Source organism: Sturnus vulgaris, chromosome 2 (assembly GCF_052056855.1).
Source record: "Sturnus vulgaris isolate bStuVul1 chromosome 2, bStuVul1.hap1, whole genome shotgun sequence".
Classification (NCBI taxonomy): Eukaryota; Metazoa; Chordata; class Aves; order Passeriformes; family Sturnidae; genus Sturnus; species Sturnus vulgaris.
This window is the reverse complement of record NC_142244.1, coordinates 58,514,224-58,533,921: the sequence shown is the minus strand read 5'-3', so window position 1 is coordinate 58,533,921 and position 19,698 is coordinate 58,514,224. Positions and strand designations below refer to the sequence as shown.

The following is a 19,698-nucleotide window of genomic DNA, read 5'->3' as shown; positions in this document are numbered from 1 at the left end:
CAGAACAAAAGCAAAGTTCAAAACCAAGAAAACATTTAAGGAGATAAAAGTCTCTTTAGGAAGTCCAAGACATCACTCATGAGCATGTCAATGTCTGCGCATGCACACCACACACAAGCTAAGCATAACATCACTTCAGAAAATCCTACCTGTGAAAAGACAAATAATATGCCATTTCAAATAACAAGCGAAATTACTTCAAAGTCCTACAGAAGTTCAGATGCAAACTCATTATTAACACTCCCTGATAAACTAAATACATGATGAAAACTGAATAACAGCTTTGAGAATGGTTCCCTGCACTTTTTAAAATGAAGAGCTTTTACCTGAAAACATTTTGGGTCCTATTACAATGTTAACACCTCCATGTCACATCACTAATAAAATCATGATATTCGAAGAAACTCCATGGGTTTACTACCTAAAAATATTACTAGAAATCGTAAAATGCATTCATAATGGACCTTGCAAAAGAGCAGTCAAATACTCACACAGCCTGTCTGACACGAAACTAGAAATTAACTCAAATTTAAAAACTCCTTGTTGGTAACCCATCACAATAGTAACTTGACCCTATCCCTCTAATTTCACATACGGTATTTCTCCACTAGTAGCAATAAGCAACTGCTAATTATGTTTGCATGAGTACAAAATCATGGTTGGCTTTCTATGAGTGAATAAAAACATCAGGGCCCAGTATGATACCAGGAAGTATAGAGGACTCCATGCCGTGTCTAACAAAATCTTCATACTCAAAGAAGATGTTTCCCCAGACTAAGGGACAGTCTGTACAGACTGGCGTGGACAGGTCCAAGTTCACTCAGCCTCAGTATCCAGCTTGCTGGATACACATTACCTCTAATCCATGAGCTGGATCAGCTTATTAGCGTGCTGTCACTCTCAGCAAACATGTTGAGAAGCAGGGTGTATTATCTGGGGCACTGCCACATAAATCCACACTTTTTTAGCTTTCAGGTACATTGGCTAAGACTCTCCACTCCCATCTGCACAGAGGAACCGGGAGTGTTTCATTAGCAGCCCAAGATCCCACAAAGCGCTGGTTGCTAACCCACTGAGAGCCAAACACCTGATTTTCAAACAGTGTTGCAGAAGGCTGACAAGATATCAACGGTGGAGCGAGAATCCATCGAGAAGTGAGAGGCGAGGCCCTAAGCAGACCACCCGTAACACACTAACCCAACCTGCCCGGCTACAAGTTCTGGAAGGGATGGGAGTTAGCTGTAGCTGCTATTTAAAGGAATGGTGATGAGTGAATTTATACAAGCGAAATTAGCAGTCCCTCTTGAGCACATAAAGCAGAAACTATTTTACTGCCAGAAAGTGGGAGAAGAGGACTACTGAAGTGGGAGGAAAAAAAAACCAAACAAAACCAAAATCCAACCAAAATATCCCCCCGAGCAGGGAATATCCGAGTATACGGGAAGGAGACTCCAGTACGACCACCGACTGACGGAACGGCACCCCGGGCACACGGCGGGATGGCGCCTCCGCGGGTTCATCTCGCCCCTCCTCGTGGAGCCCCCCGTGCACCCCCGGCCGCGCACCAAACCGGGCGGGAGCGCGGCCCTTCCCCGCCGCTGCGCCCCGCAGGCCCAGCGCGCCCGAGGCCCGGCGGCCGCGGGCCAGGACCGGGGCCGGGCGGGGGGAAGGGAACGCCAGGGCCCGCCCCGCCTCTCCAGCCCACCCTCCGCGCCCGCGGCCGCCTCGCCGCACTCACCTGCTCCTTGCGCTGCCGCGCCGCTCCCCGCCGCCTCCTCCGCCGCCGCCCGGGGCGGAGAGGGTGGGAGGGGGCGAGGGGGGGGTCCGTCCTCCCGGGCCTGAGCGCGGAGCGGCGCGGGCAGGAGGGGGAGGAGCGCGCGGAGCGGCGCGCGCCCCCGCGGACCCGCCGCTCCCGCCCCGCGCGCCGGGACAGCCGTCGTGGGAGCGCCGCCGCCGCCACCGCCTCCGCGCGCCCTTCCCGGCGGCCCTCGCGCCGCCCGCGCCGCCGCCGATGATGACGACGATGACGACGGCGGTGACGTCGCAGTTGGGAGGGCGGTGGCGAGAAGGGCGGAAGCGGCAGTGCCGCCATCTTGGGGAGGGCGGGGTAGGCGCCCGGCTCCGCCTCCCGGGAGTGGCAATGGGGCTGGCGGGGGCTCTGGAGCAGAAATTCTGTGAGGAGTGGCTGACGGAGCTGGGAGTGTTTAACCTGGAGGAGGCTCAGGGGTCCCTCCCTACAACCGCCTGAAAGGAAATTTAGCCCGGTGCGGCCGGTCTCTTCTCCTTGCAACAAATGACAGGATGAGAAGACCTAGTATTAAGCTGCACCAATGGAGGTTTAAGTTGAACATTAGAAAGAAATTCTTCACAGAAGGGATGATTAAATATTGGAATGGATGGTTAGGGAGGTGCTGGAATCACTGTAACTGGAGGTGTTTAAGGAAATACTGTACATGACACTCTGTGCCTTGGTCTAATTGACAGGGTAGTGGTGGAGTGTAGCTTGAACTCAGTTATCTCTGAGATCTTTTCCAGCCTCAGTGAATCTGTGTTTCCATGATCCTCAACTAGAAGAGGTTGCTCAGAGCTCCATCCAGCCTGTCCATAAATGTTTCCAGGGATGGGGCATCCACCACCTCTCTGAGCAACCTGTGCCGGTGCTGTACCACTCTTACTGTAAAATTATCTTCTTTCTTAATCTAAACCTGTCCGGTTTTGGTTTGTTTAAAACTGTTGTCCCTTGCCCTGTCATCTTACAAAGGTCTTACAGTCTTCAGGCCAGTGCAGTGCTGCAACAAACCCTTGGCGGCAGGGTGACAGAACTTGGCTGCTACCACTTGGTGGATTGGCCACCTGTGTGTGCTCACCTTGCTGTGAACACCCTTCCTGTGTCACAGCGGACATGAAAAGTAGGGTTGTTGTCTTGTAACAAGATCCTCTAAAACAGCACGACCTAAATGGGGGAATCTCTTCTATGGATGGAGTCTGCCCGGTGTGCCCTGTATCAGTCAGAGACCCTTTCACCTGGAGTTTTCACCATCTGGTGGGACATGTGTGCTTTTTTTTTCCCCTTGTACTGTGCTCTCTCTATTATACTTGTGGTGCAGTGAGCTACCATGGTAGATATAGGTATATAAATATGTCTGAAAAAAAACAAGGTGTTCTAAAATACAGGGGGTGCAGTTATTCTGGGGTTTTGCCTATGTGGAAAGAATTTTAATAAAGGAGCAAGCTTTTTTATTACATTTTCGTAAGTTACTAAGTACAATCATGTTGGAATAAATTATATTCAACATCACAAATTTTGTAGAACATGCTGAGCTATCACTTTGACAGCAGAAAGTGCTTCTAAACAAGTTGGCTTAATTTCTCGAGAAGGAAGCAGAAATCCGTGAGTTCCTGTGTCACGAAGCTCAAAGGTAAAAGAATATTTAATGCCAAGATCATAGGCCCAGTCGTCGGACCCTCCAGGAGCTAGATCTATGTGAGGAAGAGAAAATAGAAAAATTGCCTGAAACCAGAACATGTTCTGTTCAAAAGCTGTCTTTTGATGCTAGCAAAGATACACTGTCATGCCTTACATTGCAGTAAAGTCATACTTACAGATTGTTGATGCACCAGCACCAGGTATGTAAGTTTTCCAAGTTGTCCTCTTTATAGCTTTAGCTGCTTTCTGTGCCAGACTTTCCTGAAATTAAACAATATATTATTACCTTTAAGCCCTTGTGACAATAGATAATATGTATGCAGTTAGAGTTTACTTACAGTGTGCTCAGATTTTCACTTTGGTTAAGTAATCATATAAAAGGTTCTAGAAAACCCACTGAATGTGGTACAAGTTTTTTGTGTATGCCTATGCTGCATACTGCATTTCTGCTGTAGACAGATAAAAAGTATAGATGGGACCTTATCCTCACTTTTGGCAGTAAACTGTTGTCAAACCATTTGTTCTCATTCATCTCGTATTTTTTTCTTTTCTGCCACAGTATTTAAGTTACTCTTTATTTAAGTAATACTGACAAATATGGCAGGAAAATATTTTAATTGAGAGAACCCTACTCTTAAGCCATGAAGAAGGCTGAAATGCCCATGATCAGTGCACCTCTGTCTGCTTTACAGAGCAAGAGTAACTGTTCTGTTTTGAACTCTGCTCTTTTCAGTGAGAGTTTGTACTGTGTCATTTGGTGGCTCAAGAAAGTAAAATTCTACATATGCAGGATATATTTTCCATCCTACCACTAAGACAATTCTAAATAAGTATCCCTAGCAAAAGCCTTAATAAAAGTAGCAAGTGTCCACCAGAATACCTCATTGCTTAGGTATTGTAAAGGGTGTTTACAAGAGTCACACACAATTAATTTCAGAGTTTATATAAACCATACAACATAGTGAAGAATTTGCACATATATATCTTTTCAAGATGTCCAGAACAAGACTGCTCTTTTAGCAGGAGCTTCAACATATTAGGTGTTGTTGATGTATAATCAATCTGGAATAAATATTTTCATTTTTCTGTAGCCTTCAAAAGCAGCTTGCTGACTTACACACTACTAGACCATCCCAGACTTTAAAAAGTTGTTAAGAACATCTTAGAAAAATGTCATTTCCTAATTCTTGATCCTCACAACATAGTGATTCCCTCATTACCAGACTCACCAAGCTGGGTGAATAGTTCTGAAATGTGTGAAACTTTAGGAGGTGGGAAGACTTACCAGCTCCTCATGGTCTTTGCTTTTGTTCATGGTGTAAGAATATGGAAACAACACCAACTGGGAGTAGGAGTGCATGGTTATGTAGGCTTTAATGGTGTCTTTGTGATCTCTGACAAAGCGAGCCACTGCTTTCACTTCAGGCTCAGACTCTGGGTAGGGCCCGCAGTACGTCTCCTGACATTCAGAGTGAGATGCTCCTGGACCTTTAGCCAAAAAAAAGTGCACAGTTTTACTCCTTTACTTCTTCCCTTCTGCATTTCTGTTCATGAAAAATGAAAGAGGATGAAATGAAAGAGCAGAGTATGATACTAATACACAAGGTATCATGGATTCCACCATGCTATGGAAAGGACTCACAATCAAGGAGAAGATGTAGAAAAAAAATATTCAAAGACTGGATAGAAAGTCTTAGAGGAGAGGATGAATATGCGTCATTTAAAATCATCACATGATTGTGAGATCACATCTTACAATCTAGAAGTACTACAGGAAAAAGGCAATTCTACTTGATTATTTAATCTTGTGGGAAAGAAAACTCCCAATGGGAAGCTGAGGAAACAAATCAAAATGAAAATTTTTAAGAAAAATTGATGCTGGAACAAATTATCAAAATGACAAATAGGATTCACCGCTTCTGTCTTCAGAATAAGACCAAATAACTTCCTGGAAGCAGTCAGGATCTTTGGTGTTTAGGGAAAAAAAAACCCAAAAAGCATGTTTTTCATGCATGATATGCATGATATATCAGCCATGGGTGGTTTAGCAATGGGCTAGAATGACTGAAATCTAATGCTGGGAAAGTTTTCACCAGTTCATAACAGATACTCAGCTGCATTTGTCTTTATATTAATTTTGCAGAGTGGTAAATGAAAATGTTTTCAAAATAAAAAATGTTAAAGGCCAAAAGTGAGGCAGGGGTACAATAGGAAGAAAATTATGCCCTACCACACCAGTGTGCATCAAAATTCCTGTTCATGTCAGTACCAATGCACTTGCTGTTACCATGCGAGGAGCGGCTTTTTCTCCACAGCCGATTCTGTGGAAAGAGACACACAAGCCATGTTCAGGGAAAAATGCTGAAAAAGGCAAGGCACCACCTCACTGGTTAGTTAAAAGTGACTTCCCACATGTGCCTCTACAGTCCTCCACAAGCAAAGACCAAAGAAGATTCTAAAACCCCAGTCTGTTTGCCAGCAAGGCTGGGTGATAAAAGGAAATGTTGGGTAGGATCAGAAGTAATCACATTTTGATTTCAATGGAATTTGAACTGTGAAAGGAAGGCAGAAGACATACAGTTTGGCCTGGCATGTGAATTTAGGAGCACAAATCCAACTTTCTGTGGCCAAAGATGCAGAAATTCCAAGCACAGAATAAGAGTTTGGGGTGTGCAGTTCCAGGATGAAAACTATGTCCTAACCATGCACAATGATGAACCTCTCAAAAAAGGTCTACATACAGAGGGGTGGCTCCACGTGTAGTCATAGCCATCCACATTTATCACAGGCATGATGTAGAAATCGAAGTGTTCCAGAAGGTTTGTCATGGTCCGATCTCTCTCACGTACATGGATTGCCTATAAAGCACAGGGGAAACACATTAAAAGCATTTGTAATTGTTATTTTTCTTGCCTTCTTTCAAAGGTACCTGGTATCATGTGTAAAATTATTGTGCAATTGTCAGAGCAGTCTACCTGAGTCTGATAAGGCTCATCACATCATGAAAATGGTTAAATAGCAAAGTAGCTCTCTGCTCAGAAGTACCAGGAGGAGAAATTGATAGTCAGTCAGATGCACTGCAGTCCTTTAGTGTTAGTGGGTGGTCATGAGACAGAAATGAAGCCTATTAATAGGAAGGTTTGAGCTTTTGCTGCCTGTGTATGTAATAGAATCCCTCCCTCCTGCCCAAAATACAGCAAGCCCCAAAATAACGATGTTTCAAATGGCTGCTGTACATAACATTATTTATTCTGGTTGCATTGTGAGTTTAATGCAACTGTATGACAAGAGTCAGTAAGATCTACATTGGTAATTTTGCCTCACTGCTTGTTTTGAAGGCTTTAGTGATACCGAACCTGGTTGTTGGTCCATGACATAGAAATAAATTTTAATCTAGATAAGTGAGATTATTACTATTAGAATAGACTAAGTCCTTCATCATCCTTTTTTTTTTTTCCCTTCATGCCTTACTTAGATCACCTTCTTTCATTGTAAATCCTTCTTAGTTATCCTCAGGCAAAAGACTTTCTTTGACTAAATGAGAAATGTCAATCTTTCTACAATCATAATGACAAAATTAAATTGTAAAAAGTGGACCCATTATAAAGAATGCCTAGGATTTGCTAGGGAGAGCTGATGATTTTAGTGCATGTGTGCAGATGTCTATTAGTGTCAGATTTTAAAAAGTTGCTTCATGAAGAGATATAGAAACAAAATTTGAATTTAAACCATATAAATTAGATCAAAGGAATGGAGAACCTAAATGTTCAGCTTGTTACATCTGAAAAATGCTGCAGGGACATGTCACTGGCAAAATGACAGCACAGCTGGTAATTATTTGGAGCAGCATGAAGAGGGCAAATGCATTTCTATCCAGTGCAACCTTGAAAGCTGTGTTTATCAGTGGGTCACAAGGTACATTCAGCTGTATCTGTCTCTAACTCCTGCAATATCCTTTCAAATGTTTTAGGCATTGAGATTTTATAGTTGTGACTGATGACAAAAAATAATTTTTTAAATTGTTATCATTATTACCGTCATCATCCACATTATTTAGTTCTATCATGGCCAAAGCATAATTGATGTTTCAAGGACTCATCTCTGTTGTTTCTGACTGCAGTACTGGTGACTATGAAGTCTCAGTGTCATCTAGTTTATTCTTACTGTGAACTTTGCTTTTGTGAAAAAGTAATAATAAATATTATCTCGTAACATTAACTGAGCAAGATGGGCAACCTTGTCTGGGCCAAAAAGGCCTCAGAAGCCTTTTCCTGGTCCACCCCAGGGACTGGGTCAGCAGCTCAGCGTAAGGAGTTGAGTGGAGATGCCTTAAATTCATAAAGACAAAGTGAATGTATTTTAAAATCCAGTTGTAAACTGTGGATGTTCTTTCTTTTGGTGCACCTTTGTCCTCTCTCCTGAGCAGTGTAGATAATAAAGATACTAAAGGTAGTGTCTGTTTGTCTGTGGCCACACATCAAGGCTGGTTAATCTAAGCCCATCCCATCAGTGATTGATCTACAGGCTCAATCCATCAGTGATTTTCTAGTTTCCATGTACGGGTACTGCAGCTGGACGTTGTTGGTCATGTTCTGGAGGGCTGACATGAGGATGTCACTAGCAGGGATAATTCCTTCAGAAGAAGGTGGCTTATGTGGCTTTATTCTCTTCAGATCAGAAAAAAAGCAGGAGCACAGATGAAAAACACGGAGTCAGGAGAAGCAGTAGCAACAGACATAGGAGTAGGTGATGATCACAGCCAGTGGATTGCTGGTATGGAGATGTGCCATGTCTGGAGCAGGCAGGTATGGGGTACCTATTGCTCTAGGAAGGCATGTAGGGAAGAGCCAAGGGTTGTAGGACAGCTTGAGCTCACCATGTGTGTCTTCTGACCTGCTCCAGACAGTGCAGTAATATGGACACAAGTCACCATGTGCTGCATGACTCAGAGCCAAGACCACTCCTGGAATCCACACAGCAGTACAGACATGGCCCTAGCATATTACCAAACGTCATTTTCTGGCATGCCCTCTCCATCCCTGACCATCCATTACAATAAACGTCTCTGTTGAATTTGCTGCATGTACTTTGAGGTTTCTTTCATACTTGGTAATATATTTGAGCTCCTTTGCATTCACTCCCAATGGCTTTCACTTTCTCTCACACACACATACCCTTTTCTACTGACATGCACACACATGCACACATATTTCTATGCTTGCAGCTTAGACACAAATATCATGTGCTGGTGTTGTGGGAGTAAATAGATTAAGGCTTTGTGGATCCTAGAATGCAATTGGACAAAGGTAAATGGCATCAAGACTTCTTGCTTTGCTTTGAAAACAGTAATCACATCTGATTATGTACTCACATGACCTATGAACCACAGGCAAAAAGCAGGAGAAATCCATTCTCTAGCGTGGATACCACAGTCAATCCATATGGCATTTTTTGATTTTTCTGTGCTTCTAGAAATCTGACAAAAGAGAGATTGCATTCAAATGTCGTTATTGTAAAGGATACCGTATAAAAGTGGAAGTGAAAACGTAACCAAGATGGAAGAAGGAGCATCTGTCTTGTAAGGAGAGTTCAGACTGATTCTGGGCCAGGATGCAGCTGTTGGTTAGATTTGCATACAGTCAGAGAGCCACATTCAGGCTGCTTGCAAAGTCCTAACACAGGCACCAACACTACAGCAGGACCTGAGGTCAGGTGAGTCTGCTATCAGCTATGCAGGGCAACAGACTAGATCAGCTTCATCATCAACAGAGGAGGGTATCCACTGTGCCAGTATTTCATGCCTTTGCATGATGGCCTAGATGTGATAACTTCCTTGTGACCCAGAGAGGAACCTAATCTTGTCAAATGCATTTGCAACAGTAATGCATCTTACTAGAACAATTTAGGAAACTTCTAAAAAGCACAAAAAATAAGAATGTAGGTATAGAATCAAGGAAATGTCCTGGCCAAACCTCATCATTTGCTTACAGTAGTACTTGGAAAGTTTTTGCAGAAAGTCACAGGTGTACCTTCAGAACATAAAGTGGTCGCTTTTCATAGGATGATCCAATATATATTTTCTGGAGGAGATCAGAGTGGACTTTCACTACTTCCTCCATCCAACGATATATCTGCAAGGGCAAAGTTAGTTAGTGGATCTTCTCTCTATTGTTTTCCTTCATCCCGGAAAGTGGTCTAGATTAAATTCATTGTACCTCCCAAAATTTTTATCTGATTGTAAAGAAAGACTAATAATTCAACCCACTTGCCACTTGCCTGATTCTAATTTTTGTTAAAACAAACAGCAAGATACAGTCACAACACAGTCCAAATGTAGTCCTGAAATTCCTGCTTAGTTCTATTTGTTTAAATTGTTATTGATTTCATGTTTTAAATATTTACATGTTTGTTTTGTGACTTCATTTTGCTTCTGTATTTGCTGCCTTTGAATGACAGTTTGATGCAATACATATATGAAAGATTTTGTCTGGAGCTTCTTTCTATCTCTATGAAAGCATTACAATAAATAGAACTCTTAATTGTTGAGCAATACAGTGGTAATTATTAACTGCTGATGACTTCTTTCCCTTTATCTCCATTCTCAACCATGAGACAAATTTCACCCTTTACATCTGCAGATGTTCACAACAAAAATAGCTTACTTCTTTCATTGAATGGTAGTTTTCATAGTATGAGGAAGATCCACGAGCACTGATTGTATCATTGACAGTCTGTTTTTCAATAATTCCTTGAACATCTTCCATCAAGACTCTGAATAACAAAGGAAGAGCACAACCTCCTGTTAAATAAATGACAAATAACTTTACAGAATCATTCATGACAGCAAATAAAAAATACATACTTGTATTGGATGGTCAGTTGCTTTAACTGAGCTTTTATGCTATTTATGTTGGATGCCCTGACATAGAAATGGACTTCTTTGTCCTTCTTGATGTTTTCAACCACAACAGGTTGCCAGAGAATGACCTACAAAGTTTCCAAAAACATTTTTTTTACTGAGGAAAGAAAAAATATTCTTACTAACATTTAATAAGCATTAATTTTGAAAATTATCAAAGCATATGTTTTCAATTTAAGAGACCATTCGTAACAAGCAGTTTAACGTTCCTTGTGATATGTAGCATTCTACTGCTTCTGGAAATGAAATGTGTGTATTTAAGCAAGGTTTATAATTCTGCACAGAAATTCATAAATCAAGAACAAAGACAAGAACATAACCTTTTCTGAGATAGTATTTCTAGTATAATAGATATATTTAGCTGGTTATTATGTTACATGTTTTCAAGTCTGCTGAGAGTTCTTTTCCCTGAGGGTATTTGGAGAATTAATGATGATTAGACCAGTCTTTGTAGTTATTGTATTCTCTGATGACTTTGATCAGGGAGGAAATAAGTGCCAGAAGGGGTTTGAATATAAGTCAAGTTGAAGAAGCAATACAGAGATTAGAAATTGGTGAAAAGTCAGAAAATAAGATTATTCTTGGTAAAATTAAATATTTTACAATAATAATATCAGACGCCAACATAGCCAATAAAAGACTGAAACTTCAGAACCAATAATACAAAAAGATCTAGGGGTGACAGTTAGCAGTAAATTAGGCATAAAATTAGAGAGTGGAAAAAGTCAGCATAATTCTTGGATGCATTTTTAGGGCATCATACAGCATGAAGTCACCAGACAGTAGGGGTTTGGGTTTTTATTAAATTTATGGTTCAGCTGCACAATGAATATTGTTTGAAGGATAAATGGTAACCATTAAAATTGGTTGGGAGGTACTCCTTGTGTCTCCCCTTTCCCTTTCCCTTTCCCTTTCCCTTTCCCTTTCCCTTTCCTATTGCCTTCCCTTTTGCCTTTCTCATTCTTTTTTTTTTTTCATACAGCTTGCTCAATTTATAGTCATGGAAACAAATTGTCCAGTTTATAGCCCATGAAAAATATTTGATTTGCATATCCCCATAAATGATTTGGAAAAAAACCACCACAAGCCCTCTCTGCATTGAATGTGTTGCAGTTCTTCCTGACTTCTTGGGGCTCCTTGTACAAGAAAGTGAGGAATTATGGTGAAAAGGAAGAGAGGTGTCAATTTAATTAAATACTCCTTTATCTAATGAAAGATAGAAGTAATAATAATACAAAAGTATTATTTAAGATATTTTTATCTTCTACATGTTACCTTAAAAAATACCACAAAAATCCACTCCTGACCTTCAAAGGTGTGCAAGCCGTATAGGTCAAGATCACACTGGTCAAAAGTGCTGAGGTTCCCTAGGAAATGTATTTCTACTTACTGTGTGTTGGTGTTCTGTCAGTTTTACAGTGCCTTAATACACAAAACCATTTGCAGAAATATGAGCTCCAATATAATTCATTACTGAAACATTATGGAGGGGTCTTCTCATGTAAATAGAAGGTAGTGAGAATTGAAAACCAAGCATTTCCTGAGCTGATGTATTACAACAAATGAATGGAAGCTAGCTTTTTCTTGGGAGGGAGAAGCAGTATTAGGGCACTTGGGGGAAAATTTGACCTAGAGTTCAGAGAGACAGAATAATCTGTTTACCTCAGTGGTGTTCAGTAAATCCTGAAGAGCTTCAACTTGTTCATCAGTTTGTGGGAGAGCCCACAAAACTTCATCCCTGAAAAACACAGGTATTTAGGTAAAGCACAGGTACTTGGAACAGCTCAAGTTCATGCAAAAGTGAAGCAGGCTTGACCTCTCTCATCTTCCCTGGCTTGGCTGCTGTGAATCCAAAGATGATCCAATAGTGAAGATGCTGAATCTGGTTACAGCCTCTGCATCTGCCAGTCAGTAAAATCCATGAAAGAGATGGTGCAGGGTTTTGGTAGCCAATATTTACTGCTGAACACTGAGATTGCTCCTGGGAGCCGGCACCAGCACCACAGCCACCAGCCCCAGCTAATCCACAGTGCAGCAGCAGCAGTTGAAAACTAGCTGAGAACAGGAAAATGGCTCTCCTATTGTCTCCTGAGTTTCTCAGTCACCATTCAGCAGAGACATCAGCCCTCCCAGTCTGCCAAAAGCCCTCACATCATCAGCCCTGATGTTTTGTAGATGTGCATTCCTACTTCAGTCATGTTTTCCTGGTCTCCCGATTTGTGTCCCTCTGCTGGTATTGTTTCAGGTGGTCTACACCACTGTCCTCCCCATCTTTGCCCAGTAACTTATATTCCCCTTCTATTTGAAAATCGTGGTCTGGACATGCTGTACATGACATGATGCTTCCCAGCTACTCCATGCCTGACCCCACTGTTGGTGACAGAAGTGAAATTCACTTTCTGGAAAGAAAAAAAATAGCACTCTGCATTGAGTCCTGATCATCAGTGTCTTGCAAGTTATGTAGTTAAAAATTGCACTGGATAGATAATTAAAATAATTTGTGTGTGTAGAAGAAGGAGACTCAGGGGAATGTCAGACCCCTCTTTCCATTTCCTGGGCTGGAGTGGCTCTCAGCCATCTAATAACGTGCTGGAACTGGTGGTACCATATAAACCAGGCATGATCAAAGTCCCTGCCAGCCCTGTCTGCAAAGACTGTCCTGAAAAGGAAACAGGCAGGGCCCTCAAAACTAGGGTTTTCAAGCAGCATAACATGATTGTCACAGCTTGTTGCTGTGACTGATTTCATGCAGAAACCTGACAGCATCTGGCTACCAGGTGATTCATCTTTTCTTTTAGCCAGGCTCCAAGCAATCACTGTTGTTTCTCATGCAGAACCAACAACGTGCCAACCCTATTTTTGCCTCCAACTGTCATTTGACAGAACATCAAGAAAAAATTCAGGGATAGGCAAGGTGGGCAGTTTGCCTATTTCTTTAGGTAAATGCAGTCTGAAGTGTGCATTTGAGGCTACTTATAAATGGATGTCTTCTCATAGCTGAAGGAGTCTTTTCACACAGGAGTCAAGAAAAACCCTGCTGCATCTTGTTTCATTGCATGATTCCCACAGCCTGAGAGCACCATAATGAAGAAGCTGATGGGTACTTGTACCTCACTGCTGGTTGCACAAATATGACATCCGAGTTCAGTAGGTACTGAACAGGTGTTAGAATTCCTCTCTAACTCTGGTGATAGGACCTGAATACACTGAATAAGCTGATCAAAATTCTGCCCCTACTTCCGTGTGGTGAGTATTAACAGCCAAAACTGTAGTTGCCCTTCTCAGTTCCCCTGCTTTGATTTGGCATTATACCCGCTTTCATCTGTCTTCTTCCCCACTCTTTGTAGAAAACACCCAGACCAAAGCTTTAATTATTACCCTTATTCCAAGCTCAGAAACAGCCCTCTACTCCCAGCTTCCTTGCCCTGCCTGCTGCCCTTGTACAGCTGGACCTGGTCATCTTAAACACAGCTCTTTTCTTTCTGTTCTCATGCTCTCCTTCCCTGATTGCTTTCAGTTTGTCCTTGAAAAGAGCCTTCTCATTTCCTTCTTCCAGTGTTCTGCCAGAGTGCCCCTGGCTCTGTCCCTGTTTCCCATATCTTTTTCCCTTTTACCTCTTGGTAGAAATCCAGCTGCCATTCCCACACTGCAATACTCTGATCTTACCCTCTAAGTGAGTAAGATACATTTCAGGTAATTTTAAATGGGTTTTATATCTTCATCTGAGCTAGGCACTGTCTTAATAAAGAAACAGGCACTTTAGGGGTCAGGTTAACCTGAACTGATTTAGATGTGTGTGCTAACCTGAAATGAATTGCCTTCTAAATACACATATTTTTCCCCACTAGCTCTACAGAAAGGTGAAGGGGACTTCACCTATGCAAAGCTGTGTAAAAATTCCATCTAGTCAGATGAATCTCATTATTTTAGCCATTTTCATAACTGGGGCTGGGGGGGTTAGGCTCTTGCTTTCCAATGGGAAACACCATATTCTTCTTTAAGGGTCAGATATTCAGTTTCTATTTAAACATGAAATAGATAAATCTTCAAGTAGCAGAGAGCAATGTTGTTCCACTGAATTCACCTAAAACCACGTTTGTTTCCCCCTACTTTAACCCTCCCACTTCCATAGCAATCCACAGCAGAATATGATTGCAACACAAAGGGAGAGGAAAGATCCTCTTTTTAAGGCATGAACTCAGTGATGTTCCCCTCTCACAGGTCTGCAGAGTGGTGCAAAATCACAGCAGGGATACGAGAAATAATTCACATTTTATTTATGCAGATATTTTAGTTCTGGGAGCAGGTTGTATTTAATCCTAGGGTCAGTTTTGCTTAAAATCACCACATGAGGAACTTATCCTTTTAGTTCTACTTATTAAAACATCTAAGGTTTTTAAACCAGTGGTACATGCAGAAAATAAAGGCACTTTGCCCGTCTTCATCTCTGACATATGTTCTCATGTTTTAAGAAAGCATTTGGTTTCAGGGCATTTCTGAAGTTTATCAATAGGTAACAATAAAGCTGCTTCTGAAACATTGTACAAATACCAAATGGTTATTCAAAAGTGATTTATGCCTGGAGAAACCATCATAAAAACTGCTTTGGAAAGAAAACAGATTGTTAGCACTTTCTGAAATGGTTTCTCTTTCTACCTCAAGAAGTAATTCATTTAAGATCTTGTTTTTAGGCAAATGAAGCAAATTATTTTTTTCCCATTACGTTTCCAAATGCCCTTTATTGGCATTCAAAAGTACTGAATGAACAGAATTGATTTGCACTTAGACTGAAAAGAGTAGTCTTAATATGATTAAAAACACAGGATTTATGGATGCAAAGAAGACTTAAAATAATTTCATTTCCCCCACCATCTTTATGTTAAATTGAACCGCGTATCCAATTACAAGGGCAATAAATATATGTCAGCCTTTGACAAATGTTTTCTCATGCAACTCAGAATTATTTTACATCAATACTTTCCCTGTCCCACACATCACACACGAGAACACCCAGTATCATCAGTGGTTATTTACCTTGGAATAATGAAGACATGCTTCTCTGGAACCAAGACAAAAAGGGTAAAAAAGAGCAGGTAAAACTTCATCTTCATGGCGTCCACAACAAAACCAAATGCAATAGGAAAGCTGAGGGTTCAGGACCCACATTATTGATTTTAAAACTGTTATTTAAAGAGTAGTTAAAATTTAATACTGCCTCTCACTTCAACCCCAAGCTCCTGGTGGCTAAGTCAATATGACAGAGCTCCCTGGGGAGGTGCTGCTCATATTGGTGTCATTCATGTACAGAGGATAAAATACGTTTTGAACATTTTCATATTGACAAATCACTTTGTCATCTCAGCCTTTTATTTTATTGTGGATATGAACCATAGACATAAGAAAGAACAAGCACAAAGCTTTTTTAATCCTCTAATGTTTGTGGAGGTCCAGCAGTGTGCCTCCAGCCCTCATATAAGACATCACAGCCAAGCATCAATCTGGTTCAATGCAGTGGGAATGAGGTTAAGTCCAAACAGAAGAACTCTGAACAGGAAAGCTTCTTTTTCTGGCATTTGCTATCAGAGATAAAAAGGAGCAAGTGAGATACATGTTTTTGTGGTGCTTTGACATCCATGTCTTTTCCTTATGGATGTCATAAGGATTACTTTTCAAGAAAAAGTACAAGTGACTCTTCATCTCATTATTATTAATTTTTGCATGCCCCTAAGATTTGTTTCCCATATCTCTATCCACAATTTTCTATACAGGACATGCTGAAAAGCTGTGTGAATTTGGCATGTCTGGAGTAGAATATCTCCATCTCTGTTCCACGCTTGAACAGCAAATCCAAACTTGACTAAGACATAACTTGTTACTCTGGTTTAAGTCCTCTTCCAGAAGGAATTCATTCCAGAAGAGGACTGAGGAGTGAATCAATATGTACTTAATGGGGACACCAGGGAGCCAAAACCTAGATGTGAATGGGAGAACTAAATTATTTGATGCTCTAGGTGGAGCTTAGGGTTATTGCTACATCCCGGGTGAAAAATGCCTGGGAACGAGCCCTGGAGCTAAAGTTCAGTAATTCAGAGTAGACTGCATCCATGAACATCCTCTAGAACAGCTCTGGAGTGATCCAGATCAGAGCCAATTCTCCACCTAAGCAGGCAGCCAGGCCTTTGCAAGTCAAACACAGCCCTGGGCTTTTTTTTTGTTTGTTTGTTTTAATTGTTTCAGAAAGGCAGCCTTGTCCTAAGAAGCCAGACAGCTGAGTTTTGGGTGACTGAAGTCAGCAGAGGTGAATCATGCTCCCTGAGTACACTGGGGTTAATGTCTCTGTGAAAATACACCAACACTGAAAATCCCCAAACTGGAGTTGGGCACAAAGCAGACACCAAAAGGAAAGGCAAAGAAAGGCTTATGGGAAGTGAAACCACTGATGCCTTACCTAGACATTTTAGTTCTTATTTTTTCTTTTCTAGATGTTGTTCAAACAAATAGGAAGTTCTGATAAGGTACAGAGGCCATTCCCAGCAAGGGCAGTGGGCAGCACTCTGCCAGAAGGGTTGATTTTTAAACCAGTGATTCAGATGCTCTTTCCTCACATAGGCAAAAGGAAGCTGTCAAATAAAAATAAAATATAGGAGAAAAAACTTGCTCATCCAGACACTCTTTCATGTGGAAATGTTTCATGCCCAGATATGAAAAAAAATTTGATCTGCTGAGCTAGGTTTAACAGAAGAGATTGAAAAGCTGATGGAGTTGGGTTGCTCTTATTGATGGAAAGGATCATATCTCTACGTGTCTTAGGGTGTTAATTAAGTGGGAAAAGGGAACACCTTCTGCTGTCTACCCAAAAAGAAAGTTTTAGACAAACAGTAGTTGTAAGAAATTTTTATAGTATTAGTTGCTTTTCTGATAGATTCTCCAGTTTATTGCAAAGAGACTGTTTACATAGTGTTTGAAAGCTACTGATTTCCAACTTGCTTTTTGGTTTCTGGAAAGCAGAGGAAATATTTCATACAAAAAAAAAAAAAAAAAAAAGGAAGAAAAGGGTGTTTGAGGAAACTGTACCTGCTGCAGTAAATCTTTTAATAACCTTCAAGGACTTCTGAGGACCTGGGAAGTATTTCCCAGATTATCTGGGAAGAAAAATGCAGTCTGAAAAAACACTGTGAAGGGCAACTATAAAAAAATTGAGCTAATACCAACGTTTCATTTTGAGAATTTTAACTGTTGCTTGATTTTTTTCTGAGGCATTTAAATTACTTTATTGAAAATTAACTTGCATTTCTACTGTGTGTTTTTAAATAAAAATAAGACTGAATTTACAAACTGTTGCAAGGTGAGATTTTAGTTAATTTTGAGGAGATTTGAAATCCTTCTTTCTTTAACAAATTAATTTTTCTCTAATTGGGAAATTAATCAAAACTGATCATTTCCAGCAACCCTTTTCGCTTCTGCTGAGTCAGTATTCCCTGGTGAAGAGCTGCTTGGTCAAAAATTCTGTCAGAGTTCAAAGATTATTCCTAATTATTCCTTCTCCACTGGGCTATGCTGACCTGATACTTGCAAGTGTTGCCATAGTAAATACGACCAGAGGTCTTGTACTAATGGGGGACAATTTCTGTTGTGCTGGTTTGTGTTAACTTTTAGGGTAGCTTTGGGAGATGCACAGGCTTTCATTTAAAGTGGGATGAGCAGGTCTAAGTTTTCAGACCAGATAATTAACAAAATAGTCTCTTGATTTCTTTGTTGAAAATTATGCATCTGGGAATTTGTACTGGCAATATATACAACCTCCTGATGTCATTATTATATTGCTTTTAAAACATAATCACACTTTAAAGGCAGTTCTGAAGAGATATCTTCACTCTTTTGGCTGAATGCTGTCTCTCCTCTCCCCCTGCACATTCATGTGTAGTAGCACCAGTGTCCCCTGGACAGAGACTGGGTGTTATACCTCAGCCAGACCAAGCTCTGGCACATCTTTGTGTGGTGGTTTAAGATGTCAGTGCCCAGAATGGTGGCAGCAGAAGAGACCATCACCCGTGTCCCTGCTAATTCAGGGTATCTGTCATTGCTCAAGACTCCTCAGCACACGCTGGGATGCTGAGCTGTGCCTGGTCATTATGCTGGGCTCCTGCAAGATGCTCTTTTTGGTGAAAGAGAGACAGACCCTGGAAAGCTGTCAGATAAAACAAATCAAAGGAGAAACTTCTTGAACTGCTGAAGCCAGATGGTCTCGAGCAGTTGCAGCAGTGCCATGAGTAATCTCCAGTGACTCCCGTAAGTGTCGCCCCTGGTTTTCAGCAACTCAAGTGTCATGAGATTTCCTTTATACTCAACTCTGACCTAAGTGTGGCTGTCCTCTTTCATCCTGGGGCTTGCACAGTATCCAGCAGCAAGATTTTAAATAACAAGTCTCATCAGGATTTGAGTCTGTATTTGAATGTGTGCTAAAGCCCACGCTAGGCTGGTGCTGTCTGTTTGTAACAGTAAACCTGTTAACAAGCACTCAGAAGGGGCAGCAGGAGCAGAGGTCAGCTGTTATCAGCAACCACATCCCTCAGATCCTTTTCCTTGTTTGGGATTAGCACAGTCTGTTATGATTTTGATCCTCCAGAATCCTCTTGTTTCCAGTTAATCAGGGAGTCCCTCCAGGGATGGGTAATCATGCTGATGCATCCATGTGACTGAAGCAGAATATAAAAGCCAAGTGAGTCTGTGCTGTCCTTACTGGTTCTTTGAATTCAGATTCAAATGCAAAATAATCTCATGAAAATTGCTGATAGGCTCTTGCCATTTTTTTGGTGCATTATCACTTCAGATGAGGCCAAAGGTAACCAGTGAGCATCCTTCCCACATGAGGCAGAAGATGACTAAAATCTAACTAAACTCTGATCTCTGTTGCTCACTGTGCGATGCAGCTGAGTGCTGTTGCTCATGAGCCACACAAGGATGCAATTAGTGTAACAGCTCTTTATTATGAATGTGGCAGAACAGAATTAGAACTCAATTTACAAGTCCCCCTTTCAAACACATTCAGCCGTTAAGGCTGCATCATCTTTCAGTTTTCCAAGGCATATAATTGATAAATGATTTCTCCCTGCACACCTCAGCTCCTCATCTTTATTCATGAACCAATTAATCTCTGTAGGACACTGTGATCATTTGCATACATGGCCAATGTCACCAACCTCTGTTATTTCATTCAGGAAACAATTTTGCAGCCCATGAAACCACCAAGAGGGGAAAATCTGGACTATGTCTAAATTTCTGTGGTTCTGGCATTCCTCCCTCACATCATTCTCAAATATAAAAATCAGATGCTGCTTGTGCTAGAAAATGA

The 19,698-nt window shown here is 41.3% G+C and overlaps 1 protein-coding gene across 1 annotated transcript; it reads right to left on the bottom strand.

Moving 5' to 3' along the window:
* Window positions 1–3,220: 3,220 nt before the first annotated feature.
* CPB2 (carboxypeptidase B2) lies at window positions 3,221–15,491 on the bottom strand. Its single transcript, XM_014868805.2, has 11 exons — window positions 15,381–15,491; window positions 12,009–12,084; window positions 10,290–10,414; window positions 10,090–10,198; window positions 9,457–9,558; window positions 8,799–8,903; window positions 6,169–6,285; window positions 5,658–5,748; window positions 4,713–4,915; window positions 3,604–3,688; window positions 3,221–3,480 (listed from the first exon to the last, which is right to left on the bottom strand). The coding sequence occupies exons 1-11, from the start codon at window positions 15,455–15,457 to the stop codon at window positions 3,296–3,298; spliced, it is 1,275 nt and encodes a 424-aa protein (XP_014724291.1). The 5' UTR covers window positions 15,458–15,491; the 3' UTR covers window positions 3,221–3,295.
* Window positions 15,492–19,698: the final 4,207 nt, after the last annotated feature.